The 13610-nt window shown below is 39.4% G+C and overlaps 1 protein-coding gene across 7 annotated transcripts in view; it reads left to right on the top strand.

Moving 5' to 3' along the window:
* Positions 1-13610, top strand: part of LOC6553605 (AF4/FMR2 family member 4) — a 33172-nt gene that overhangs the window by 15855 nt on the left and 3707 nt on the right. For 2 of the 7 annotated variants that reach the window (XM_001979194.3, XM_026983636.1), the window contains exons 3-13: positions 840-945; positions 1046-1176; positions 2678-2794; positions 4786-5107; positions 7386-7446; positions 7718-8000; positions 8142-8260; positions 8410-8588; positions 8653-8826; positions 10114-10251; positions 11432-12037. In XM_001979194.3, the coding sequence (XP_001979230.2) occupies positions 840-945; positions 1046-1176; positions 2678-2794; positions 4786-5107; positions 7386-7446; positions 7718-8000; positions 8142-8260; positions 8410-8588; positions 8653-8826; positions 10114-10251; positions 11432-12037 (2236 nt within the window). Of the gene's footprint in view, positions 1-836; positions 946-1045; positions 1177-2677; positions 2795-4785; positions 5108-7385; positions 7447-7717; positions 8001-8141; positions 8261-8409; positions 8589-8652; positions 8827-10113; positions 10252-11431; positions 12038-13610 lie in introns of all 7 variants that reach the window. The other 5 variants (XM_015154929.2, XM_026983662.1, XM_015154928.2 and 2 more) reach the window with 5 other exon arrangements.

Raw genomic sequence — 13610 nt, forward strand, 5'->3', positions numbered from 1 at the left:
TCTTTCGGCTTGTTTCGGTGACCTAACTATTGAAAAATGAATAAACAATTTCATCTTCATATTCGTTCTTGGTCAAAAGAACATGATTATCAGGTGGATAATCACTTAAAATGTCGTTTGTGTGCATACAGCTGCGGCTAAAAAAATAGCACGACTGCAGGTGGAAAGTTTATTTATTATTTATTTATTTATTTATTTATTTTATTTTATTATTTATTATTTATTATTTATTTATTTTATTATTTATTTATAGTTCTTAAGATATAATCCATTTGTTGAATTCTTTTTTTTATTTTTTTGCTTAGTTTTAGCAAACTACGAAAAAAAGTGCTATTTTTGTTATCGCCTAAATTTGAAGGTTTTCTTTTTGTTTTGCCAATTATTTTTAAAATATCCATTAGATCTGTTACTAATTTTGTTATTTCGATTGAAAATCATTGTAGAATTTAAGTTTAGTGAGTAAAATGATGAAAAAGTGTCAGAAAATACAGAAACGCTGGGACAAACACGAAATGTGCTTATGGTGCTATTAATATCTCCGCAACTGTATGTTCTAATTCGAAATCATTGGTATATAAAAGGGATGGTTAAGGGAGGTGATTTAAAATGGTTAGGCCTTTATTGTTAAGATGCTAAGAGGCAGAGAGAGAGAGAGAGAGAAAGAGAGAGACAGATAGAGCTTAGTCTTACATCATTTTTGCCTGATATCCTTTGAGTAACTTGGGAATGAAGTAGTTTTAAGTCTTTCATTTATAACCGAACCATACCATCCCTCTTGAAATATTACTGCATTGCTTTCTGACTCAACGCACTGTTATCTCTCATCCTTCCCCCAGCAGCTCCACTCGGAGTATCGGAGCACTTATCGCTGGCATGAATTTACGGGCAACTCGCGGCCAGAGGTTGTGCGACGGGCGCCTGCCCCAAACCCAAGTCAATTCGTTGGTGAGTTGCGAAGACATTTGTCTTGCGCCCATTGTCACGGACTATTTATTGATCCCGCTCTGATTCGACTTTCGATTGGATTTTGGATTCGCATCTGCAGGAGCGACAAATGAGCCGCCATTGCCGCGCCGGAAAAAATGCCCAGAATTAGCATATAAATCGCACGAGTTTATTATAGGATCGGAGTATACAGATGGACGCCGGGATGCCAGTGCACATCGTTTGGCGAGAGTAAGTGTCCTTTCCCCAGTTCCCATTTTCCCCCCACCATTTTCGACAGCTGCAGCGAATATTAAATATCTAAAATGGAGTGACAATTTGTTACTACTACCTTATATCTTTCGTAGGAATAGGGAAATTAAATGTCATTTCAGCGAAACGCTTTTGAAAGAACATCAAAAAATGAGAACATTAAAAATGTATAATATTGGATTTACAAAAATTTGAAGGAATTAATTTTTTGAAGTAATATTCAAACATTGGGCATCTAATTTAAAAGTACAACCAACTAACCATAGTCCCAAGCTTAAAGTCCTCCTTTAATCCACTTTAATCCAAGCTCCCATTTCTGCGTATAAAAAGTTGAGAAGATGTCCGCTTATAAATATGCAAGATTATTGTGCATATCCACGTCTCCATGAACGAGCTAAAATGCAAATCCTAGCTGGCTTTCCACATGTTGTAGTAGTAGTATATTCAGTTTATGGCCACAGAACCTTTATGCGCTTTTGACATTTGAAGAGGACCGTGAGAGGAAAATGAAATGCGCTGCGGTTTTCCGGAAAGTATAAAACTTTCTTATTTGTATACCCTAAGTTCTATTTAGTCGTCGAGGAACAGAGGAAATAGTTAGTCCTCCTTGTACTGCTTTTAGAATCGCGCCAGAAGTTGAGCATTTCATTGTACACCTGGCAGGTAGATGGCGTAAATTATTTGTTTTAATTAGGCTTAAAGGTGGTAACGTTTTCAATGGAGGTATATTTTCATATGCGATATTTATGGGCTTCCGAAAGGCAACGCCATTACGGGAGGCTTGGCATTAGGGTTAATGCGTTTAAGCCACGGCCCTCATAAAAAGTCGACGCTCGCAAATGCCACAGGATATACACAAAAGCCGTTCAGAAAAGCTTCATGTGAGCTTGGTCCTTTCCTAGTTCATTTTTGGCCCCTCCTCTCCAACGGTAGGCTAATTAATAATGAGGCACACAGTGGCACATGTTGCAAGGACATTGAGATACGTGTGCGACAATCAGTGGCGTACGCAGTTGGAGGGATTTGAGGGAGTTTGTGCCCTTGGGCACCTATTTTGCTTTCTAAAACTTAACTATTTGTGCTTTAAAATGTTCAAAAGCGATCGTTTAAAGTGTAGTGATGGTTAGTTCTCACTTTTAAAACCGAATGCATAAATGTTGAAACTCTCAAAAAGTTAATTAATCAAGAGTGTATAAAATTATATGAACTTTATTAACCATTGATAGTAAGATACCGCATTAAAATACCCCTCCCCATAATTCTTCTTCCGCCACTGACCTAAATACTTGTTTGTGCGTCAGAATACGGGGGAAAGTGTGCTTTTGACATACTATCATGGGCACCCTGACAATACATAATTAATTGACTTCACCTCATGACGCACGTCAACAGGGCGTATGCGTATTATTTACGACCAGCTAATTAACCAGACATGCCCGTACATCTTTAACGCCCCTAATCCCTCTCTGTCTCCCTGCAGTCGGAGGAGCGCGGTGGCACACCTTCGCGCCGCAGCAAATCGGAGGGACCACCCGTTGTGCCCAATGGACGTGCCTATCCCATTGCCACGGAGATCGACGGAACCACAAGAAAACAGGTACACAATTGTCAGATGGATAGCACTGCACGCAGCCAGAGCTCTCGGGTGTCTAATTCAATAGTTGTCTATGGCCAACCAAATAAGCCAAATACTCGTGTGTGCATTCAAATTCGGGAGCTTGGGTGTCTGTGTGTATCTGTGTTTGCAAGTTCAAGCCCCAGCATGCCTGTATTAGTTGAATCATTTCTGCAAGGCCAACAGTATTGGATGAGCTCATTGGGGTCGAACACTCGTATCCAGAAATAGCTTTCCACCAGCGCAAGGAATGTGCAGTCTTACCATGGGGATTATATTTATATTTATGGGATTTAAATTTAAAATGACTATACTTTTGTAACTCAAAATTATCTTTTATCGAATAATTCTAAAAACTGCGCGTTTTTGAAGATTTCAACGAGGGAAAGTTAATGGATCCTTTGCTTTACATTTTGAAACTAACTTACATTGAATTGAAGTCAAGTTAAATGTCTTTATTTTATATATTTTGATTTCAAGCGTAATATTTGAAACTTACCAGCTAAAGGGACGTGCTCATAAATTAGAAAGCTAACGAATGCAAAGTGAAGGCCTATACTTCAGCCCGATTGAATGTTCGTGGCGCCACATAAAGTAGGAAAAACTAGTAGAGAGAGGACCTGTCCCAGTTTTCCGATCGGAGATAGAACGCGCCTTGGACCATTGGGCCGGAACTTGATGGCGAGCAACAGTTTCTATTAGCGGCGATGCTGTCTATCAGCCAGCCCCCGAAATCCCCTCCCCATCGCACTGTCTGCAACTTTTCCAGTCCCTTTATTGGCAATTTTCCCCGTGCAGGACATGCTGTTGAACATTTGTAGCTCGTCGCGCCGCTTGCGGCTGTGGGAAAATTTCATTTACTCACACGAGCATGATTGCATGTGTCTGCATTTTCAGTGGGTGAGCCCGAGTTGCATTGAGTTGTCAGACAGAATGTCAGTTTGTCGGGCGGCTGCTCGACCTGAATGTACCATTTTAATCTGCAAAACCCTTCAACATTTGCATAAGTTGTACATCGATTTTTTCGCGCATTCGAGCTCTTGTAATATCCTGATACTTTCCACACTTTTTTCATACTTTTCCGTTCTGATTGCGGCCTTTGTGTTGTGCTTGGAAATGCATGTAACAAGGTAGTTTTATCTCCCTGTACTATCCCTTGTGGGTGAATAAAATGCGAACTTGAGTGTTTGTTGGATTACATTTGATTTTATATTTGTTGAGAAGGGAGTTTTCTTCGTTCTGAAGCTCCGCTGCATACATTTAAGAAAAGGCATTATGACATATATTTAACCCCATTTGTTTAGCTATTGTCACATTATTTATTAATGGATATATCTGTTATTGGTAAAACATAGTTGGGGCACACCCAAGTTGACTGAAACCAAGAAGCTGGGGGTATTTTGAGTTATTAAACTAAGTTTGTCCCACAAATATTATGTAGTGTTGTTACATACCATAAAAAGTTAATCTTTTATAAAAAAATATTAGTAGTATTTTCGAATATCTTTTTAATTATGGCAGCTTGAACCCTTTAATAATTTCCAGTATTAGTCACTTTAAATGTATTTGAGGTGTATTTGGGGCTGTAACCTACCATTATAACGCAATTAGTAATAGATGTTCAAAATTTTCAATTTATACTTGTATTGTGTGTATTTCTTCTCTTTCTCCTTCTCGTTCTCGTTCTCTGTTTCTCCACCTATGACTAACCGGTCTCTTCTTCTCTATGTTAACTGTGCTCTGATCGTCCCCATAAAATCCCCAACAAATATGAAAACCAACCTTAATTAATAATTGAACATTCAACTTATCCTTACACTCAATGCGACACTGCAATGCTTTCTTTTCTCGTTCTCGTTCCCGTTCTCTTTTCTCTTTTATCCATTCTCGTTCTCGTTCTCTTTTTGCCTTTAAACGTAAACCCGAAAACCCTTTTTCGTTGTGTCATTCTGCTCTTCTCTTCTCTTTCGCAGGCGGGTGAGTCAAATGGGCTATTGAAAAAGACCATCAATAAGTTGAGCACTGAGTACCGCCTGCAATTCGTCTGGCCCACAGTCCGACGCATAAAGGGCGGCGGCGATGCGGCGTCTAGGGCCGCTGCCGGCGACTATCCGAGAAAGTCCATATCGCTGGGCGCCCTTCGGTCCGGCGGCCAAGGTCACAGTCACACCCAAAACCAGAATCAGAGTCAGAGTCTGACCCAAGCCCAGAATGGTCACACACATCACACGATGATGGGTGGCGGTGCGGGCTTGCCGACGGTGCATAAAAAACGAACAACAAATCAGAAAGAAGGTGCGACAACAAATTGTCGTCGCTAAGCATTTATTTATCATACTAAACAAAACCGAAAACAAAAAAAAGTACAATAAATTATATATGTGAAACAGACGAAACATTTCCTACTAGCGCATAGTTTCTTTCAACTAATATATGTAATACTAAAACTAATTTTTAACAATCCAAAAGCGCGTGCGTACTAAATGAGTTGACATTTGATTTTTAATTAAACGTTTCTTTACTTAATCAACCTAACAAACTAATTCACGGCAGATTGCGTAATATTTTGTTTACTAACCTCCGTAACCGTTGAGATTTGTTTATTTTTCAAGATTTTTAAATGAAAATTTGTGCCGTGGCAGCAGCATTGAGCCAAAAAAAGAAAAAAACCAAAAAAGAAAAGCCCAATAGAAAAGTGTTGAATAGTGTTGGTAAATGAACGTAGTCTAAACGATTTTTCTGCTCTCACCGCCGCCATATTAAAATGCAAACTTGTCACCAAGAAATCAATCGAATTCGAAATCAAGTTTTTATGTACACGTCGCCGTAACTTTCGCTTACTAATCGTACTCGTACCTATAAATATGTATACTACAGTGCTCAAAACTAAGATAGATATTTTCTAGAATAATTACCTTGAACATTTCCGTATGATTTCCCCTTTCTTTCTGTACGTACAAGCAAATGTTTCTTTAAACGCTTTTGTAACTAAAGTTGTTTTATTTCAAGCAGTTAGCAAACTTTTACTGTCTTAAATCTATTTCATATAGAACGAAATTATGCTAAATTCCTTTCCAAAAAAAATACTAAACCCGACACTAAAAGATTAACACAATCAAGACTATCTTTTTAGCCCAAAGCTGACGTAAGTGTTGAACTAAATTTAATGTTTACTAGTGCTAAACCAATTCAATTTCCATTACTGCCGAACGTAAAATTGCGTTGATCAATCGAAAATTGAAATTGAATGCGATTATTCTCGGGTCGTGCCCATTCTCATCCAACACGCAGTGTCAATGCAACTTTACGTGACGGACTGATGAATGGATGAATTGATGAATTGAAAATAGCCAAGTGTAGTTTGAGCATGTTGTGGCCGCGGGTTGTGTGACATATTCCGTTTTCATTTCGATGGAAGCGTAGGAGTTATTGCATAAGTCGCCTTAGTTTCGTTGCATGTGTGAAACGATAACCAATCGAAATTACTATAGTGTCATGCATCAAACCAGACAACCATTAATCAATCAGTCAACACGGCATCAGCATCAAGTCGCTATCAATCGTATATACCTTTCTTACTCACGTACAACATATCATCGGCTAGACGAATTGGCAAGCTTAGTGTGGGTTAGCATAGGCTGTGGGCAGTAAATACCACTTTTGAATACAACTTTTCCAAATACTAACAAAATTTACAGTTCAAGCAAAGCGCATAGGTAAGGCAACCGGAAACGGAAGTGAAACGGAAAAGCGGCCATCAAATAGAATAAAATTAAACACTTATACTTATACGCTAAATCGTTAAGTGCATCTGCATCTCAGTGGCAATTAGTGGCTTCAATTGCAAAATGCTTTTGTCTTGCCTTTAACCCTTGTGCGACGCCTTGAGCTTCCAGCGATAGTGTACAAAATTGGACGTAGTGCTTACAAAAATGCTACAAATATCTAACAACTAAGAAATATGAATTACCCAACGCTGCATTCAACTCGAATTGTAAACACATATTTTACATAAGAAAGAATATTACAATTGGTTTGAATTTCGTTCTATATTCCAAATAAAAGCTACCCAAAATTGTTCAAACATATCCCCAGAAACTACCAGGAAACCATGCCAAACACGCTTCAACCAAACATTCAACATTATAGATTTTCGGTTCTGAACTCAATGCCAAAAACACAAATTGATTTTCATTTGAAGTTTACATTTAGCATTTCTCTTAGCTGAGTAAGCTAACCACCCACTAAGTAACCACCCAATCACAACCACACCCTCAAAACCACCCACTAAAGCGCTGCTTCCGGCTCATTTATTTGCTGTACAATAATATGAAGTCACCTTCTCCTTAACCCTGAGTTGAAGTTTAGCGTATTCGAGACACCTTGCAAAAGAAAACCTAACCTTTGTTTCCACCTTTTTGCCTTTAGTTTCCTACTGCATTTTCTACAATTAATTATACTTTCCTTAACTAATCTTAATGTACCCACTGATGCCAGACATCAGCCAGAATCTGTATAAAGCTTTCGATCGACTTGGATTGCAGCATTAAATTTCGTGTCTGTGTGCTTTCAGCTACTCTACATGAGTTGGAGCCCTTGGTTAGCGATACGGATGATAGAAAAACGCACGAGAAGTATGAACATTTAATTAACCTAGCCCTCAAACCGACTCGCTCATAGCTTCTGCCATTCTCATTCAGTGATGTCCTTCATTAGCCCACCCGAAAGAGCAGTATCACCCAAAATAAAATAATAGCTTTCAGAACCCACATTCATCCGCACCTGCATGTTGCAAGTGTTGCATGTTGCAGCCATCGAGAAGCACAGCAGTTCCCTTTTGAAGCTCAGAATCTCTCAGAAGCCAGCACTACCTACCCTAGCTAATGACTGCCTCGATTCTTGCAGACAAGTGACCATTGTGGAGCGCAAGATCACCTCGCGTCCCTTCTCGCAGGCCATCGACCAGGAGCGTCTGAACCATTTCATCACGAAAAAGGAGAACTTTGGCTTCGCCGATGCCGCCGTGGCCGCCGCGGCCCTCAAGGACGAGGTGGACAACAGGCAGCAGGTGGGCGAATCCGGCCAGGTGGTGGTCATGAACGGCTCCGCCCCGCCGCACTCGAAACCGAATTTGGATTTGTGGTTCAAGGAGATGGTGGAGCTGCGCAAAAAGGCCGGCGAATACAAGGTGCGACCGAATTCTCTATCTGTTTCATCCTCAAAGGAGGTGATCAATGTGCCTCCTTAAATTACCCACTAATTTCTGTCATCTCCCAACTATCGTTAACCATAGCTTAACTAACCGAACTCTTTTCTTCTTCAATTCCAGTGTCGCGGTTGGGGCATAGAAATTGACCCGGAATTGTATAAGAAACAGAAGGATCTATGGGATCAGGTTTCAAAGCGCAGCTCACTTTCGGCACTTTCCCTAGCTTCGTCTGTTCATAGGTAATTATAATTAAAAAAAAACTGTAACCAATTTTATTAAACATTACAAATCATATCATTAAAATGGGTAAAGCTGTTTGCTATCATAAATCAAGCGAAAAATAATAAAATAAATCATAATCAAGCGATTTTTTTTGCAATCCTGTTAGACCCATTACAAAGGAGGAGAAGGAACAGGAGAACAATAAGAAGTCCACGCCATTGCAGAAGGCCCAGAAGCCCCGTGTTCCTGGTCAAGCCTTTTTGATTGATAATAAGGATGAGATTTCAGCACTGCCAGCACGCTTTAGCAATATACGCCATCACCTTGAACGCACCACAGGACCGGGTAAGTACCTGAGATATATGAAAGGATTAGTCCAGGCTAACTCTTCTGTGGCTCCGACTTTCAGATGTGGAAGAGGGCGCTTTGTTGCCCTCGCCTACGCGGGAGAAGCTGATGCCAGCTATTACCAAGCGGGAATCGGAGTCCCAACGAGGAAGTCCTAAGAAGACCGCCTTGTCCAGGCACGGATCGCCCCAGAAGGGCAGTCCACAAAAGGGCAGCCCCAAGAAGGTCCTTAAATGTGAGTAGTTCCCCGCTTTTTCCACACCCTTGAGCAGAGGATACAATGAGAGAATGCATACGCATATCCGATTTCAATTCCAAAGTTAACCATATCCGAATAGCAAATTTACTCTTATGCAACAATGACACAAGTACACAAAATGCACTTACCAATAGAGTTACGAGTTCGGGAACAGAACAGAACATTGTACACGCTCCAACAATAAGTATACGCCCCGTTACCAATACCTTGATTTGGTTTCCTATGATTTTCGTTTTGCCATAGTTTGCTCAACTGCTTCAACCGTTTGATTTGCATTTTTCCCCGACAGTCGAAGGAGTCGACTCGATTTTCATCCTTGTCAAGTGCACCGAAGGCTTCTTGGGACATGAGATTTGTGCACAATTCTAATGTAGTTTCTAGTTACATTTGCCAGTTTTTATCGAGGGTTTGTGTTCTGAAATCGGTTGAACGGTGTTTTTCATGTTCTACGTTTAAGTTATTATTTGTAGAGAACCCTTTTCAAGACACTTGAGAACATATGAGTCAATCTCCTAAAACCACAACTACTTACATTAATTTATTGAGCTGGACAATGATTAGGATAATCCTTCATAATCAATCATTCATATTGCGTATATATAAATCATTTCGGTGTATTGGGGTCATGAATGTTTTAGTGTGCTAGGTTGTAAGTAAGTTCGAAAATGGCTGTATATTACTTTGCGTAAAGCTAAGCTTTAAAGAAATTTATTTCGCTTTTATTTTTTATGTACACACAGTAACTTCGATCATCTTGATTGAAAAAAAAGTGTCTTTTACGGTTTCTAGTTAATATTCGGATTTTGTTAGGAATTCGCCAGCTTAGTCTTAGCCGCAAAAGGTGGCATAGAATCGGGGGAGTGCTATAAGATAAAGCTTTAAGAAGCTTTAGCGATTACTGGGTATGTTATATAATCCATCCAAGCGAGGCTAAAATGAGAAGCTCAATTCGTAGCTCATAGCCATGAAAACTTGTACAATAATTCACTTGAAACACCCACACAAAAATCACTAGTAGAAAGGCTCTGTCACCCCGCCCAACATATGGAATATGAAATTCTCTAGCCAAATGCGAATTTAAATTAAAACATACAAATCGTACTTTTGTCATCAACCAAACCGCCACCACCACCAACCAACCATACAACAAAATCGCAAAAAAATAACGAAACAAACGAAATGCAAATATCAAAAACCGATACCGATACCGAAACCGAAACCGAACCATCCTCCATCCGTATCCGTGTCCATATGCGTGCGCAGCCCGGTCCCAATCGGCGGGTCCGGGCGTTGCTGAGAATGAGTCACCGAAGCGGCAGATCCGGTCGGCGAGTCAGGCGCCCAGCAGCCGTAAAAAGACGCCGACAACCGGAAGCGGAAGCGAACGCAAGGCACGCCCATGTAAGTAGCCATTTTGGAGGAGGCAAAAGAAAATCCCCCGCCGAACACCCAGAACTCGACTTGAACGATGCGATGCGTTCATTGCCTTATTTATTTAGTCCTAGTTTGCATATGTCATGTGTTAACAAGATTGCGTTCCGATTTTTTGATTTTTCGTTGCCTTAACTTTGTTTCTTTTGCCGGATTCGTTCCTAGTTAAGTTAGTTAAGTTAGATTATCTATCTCACCTCCAGTTTGTACGTTCTTCCATACCCAAAGCGTATTTCGATCGACCATTTAGTTGAGTGTCTAATGAAACTAGTAATTCATAGTTGAAACAACTTTCATTTTGGGTTTACAGTATTTGTTAGTTTGGTCTCTGGTCATGCAGTTCGATTTTCAGTTCTTTATTCTCATTCCTTTCCCACTTTAGTTTCGATCACTGTTCTCTCTGTAATGCAGCGTTTGATTGGTCTTCCGAATACATAACAATCTATAGTTTAGCATGTTGAGATTCCGTTACTAACAAGATCTACTAACAAATTAACAAACCAACTAAAACAATAAACCAACTAAACTTATCTGTAAGTAAGTAAAAGTAAAAGTAATACTAACAATCCAGTTCAGTGTTGTGCCTAACCGTTCGAGTTTTAATTTGTATTCCATTATACTCCTACTAACCATAAGTGTAACTTTGTTGGCTTACAACCCGAATATCTGTAAAATATACATTTATAATATAATCTTTGTGGGGCAGGGCCAACCAACTACCTGTTAAATATACTGAATTCCTCCTGTTGCCAAATTTAAGGGTCATAAAGCCAACATTGTGTTCTCCTTTCAATAGCCGCGAATTGAAAATACCGATAGTTTGATATAAGTAGACTAACAAATTTGAATTGTTAACACAACTAACCGAAAGAAAACTGGAACGCCACTAATTGCATTTTACGTTTGGTTCTTTAAGCTCCTTATTTGGTTCGAACTTTTTGTTTAGGACATTTTAAGCTTTTGCTTTGATTGCATTCTCGACTCGTCCGTCACCAACCAAATAAAACATTTTTAATGAAAATACATTTAATAATTTTTTTCACCTGCGTTTTGTTTTCGGCAAAAAAAAAAATGTTAAAAAAACCTTGACAAACAACAACAAAAATCATCGTAAAACAAACAAAACCGAAAACCGTTTACGTTCTTATAGCCACCCTATCCACAACATTCCAATCCCGCATTAAAAGTAGTTCCTTGCCACCGCCCAACGGTAGAGTAGGCTCAGCGCCGCCAGCCGCAGCAGCATCAGCATCTGCATCAGCATCAGCAGCCAAATCAGCATTAAACGCTAATCAGGCTCATGCTAATCAATCACAATCATCACATGCCAAGAGCGGTAGCATCAGCGGCAGAATTTCAAAACCATCGGCCACATCCGCCCAACAGCAGCAACAGCAACAGCAACAGCAACGGCAACAGCAACAGCAACAGCAAATGCGTAAGAAAGACAAAGATAGATCGAATAGTAGTTGCATTGGCAGTGGTAGTCATGTTGGTGCTGGTAGCGGTAGTCAAGCAAATAGTGTCAAGCATCTGCAGAATAAGCAAAAGCAACAACAACTACAGCAGCAACAGCAACAGCAGCAACAAAAGCAACAACAGCAACCGCCACAGCAACAGCAAAAGCAGCAGCAACTCGATGTTGCAGCAGCAACAGCAGCAGCAACATCGGCAGCTCCCCAAAACCCAACCCGGCCTGCCACCATCAACATCAAACGGCTCACGGTACCAGGTCAGGATAGAAAATTGGCTGAAAGTGAGTAAAGTTTCACCGAAAACTTGAACAAATCAAAACCAAACTCTTCAATAAACCCAAGCTAAACCAAAATTAAAACCCATTTAAAAGTAAAATACACGGAAAATGCTGTAAAATGACATCTGATGCGCGAAATGTTTGTGTTGCAACTTTTGTAAAACCCTAAACTATTAAAAACGAACTCTTGTGACGCTATTAATAATTGAGCATTTTACACCTTGGTCAAATCTGTTCGTCCACAATTAGTGAAAAGTGATTAAGCTTATGATTTACCAATTGGCCTCATCGATTAGATAAACGTGTGTGGTTTTTGTTTGGGCCAAGCCATGTGGAATTGTGTACCTGTATTGATAGATTGGTAGTAGAAACTGTACAAAATTGTAGTTTGATTATACTCATTCCACTGGCTGCCTGTGCAAAATGAAATTTCTGAATATCAGAGTCACCGTGAAAGTACGAAAGTACGAAAGTCAAACGAAATTCCAAATTCTTAATTGCTGGAAATTGTGGCTGCACCCAAAGAGCAAAATGCGTTATTAAATGTTATTCAATGTTAGTTGTTGTTGTAGTCAGTGTATGTATTTGTTGTATCAGCCGTGCGTCTATAAAATTGTATCTGTATAAGCAATTGAAATTAAATGCCCATGAATGTGCGTCTCATGATTTGTAGATTTTCGTTGTTAAATCACACCTCAGAATTTCAAATATACCTTTGTTTGTTTGTGTACATATGCAAAGTCTGTAGCATTTCTATCCCATCCCATTTTAGATTATATGTGTATACCTAATTTTTAATTAAACAACATAATCTACAAGAAGACACCTAAGCACATACACTAATAACAATAAAGTACAGGTGCTGGGCCCAGTTAGTACACCAAGATAGCTATTTTGATGTTCGAAATAGAGGTTCGGGATAGAACAACAGTCTTAGAAGAATGTAAATCATGTCTACTAACTACAGTGCACTTTTAAATCAGCGTAGGAACATGTACTTCGCAATTCCTAACTACTTTTCACATACAAATTTTACCAGCTCTAAAAATACATCATTAGTGTTTGATTGTATCTAACCGAACTCAAAGTGCCAGGGATCAACTGATTAATCTTTTAAAGCTGCTGTCGACGCCTTCGTTGTTGCCTACCCAAAAACACTCACCAATAAAGTATGCCCAGCAAATGCCACACCTGGATTTGTACAGCTTTACCAATTTTATGAAACATAAAAATATATTAGTTTTATTACCCTCTTCGGATTGTCATGTTGCGTGTCTGTGTATTGTGTATTTGTGGCATGCTGTTTCTCATGTTGTGCGCTTTATTAAATACAAAACAAAAAAAAAATTGAAATAAAAATATTCCTTTGGTTCTACTAACAATATGTTGCCTTTTAAGCTTCTGGCTTAATATTCTTCGGTTGACTAAGTTTCCTTCAGTTTTCGGTTCCTAAGTTGAAAATATTTATTTCGATTTTCTGTTACAAATACTAACCAGTAAAACTCAAACACAAAATTTGCTTAACGAACAAAGGACTTATCCAAAAAATATATTTGAAGATCAACAGCTGCGGCAG

Source organism: Drosophila erecta, unplaced genomic scaffold (genome assembly GCF_003286155.1).
Source record: "Drosophila erecta strain 14021-0224.00,06,07 unplaced genomic scaffold, DereRS2 tig00000000-arrow-pilon, whole genome shotgun sequence".
NCBI lineage: Eukaryota > Metazoa > Arthropoda > Insecta > Diptera > Drosophilidae > Drosophila > Drosophila erecta.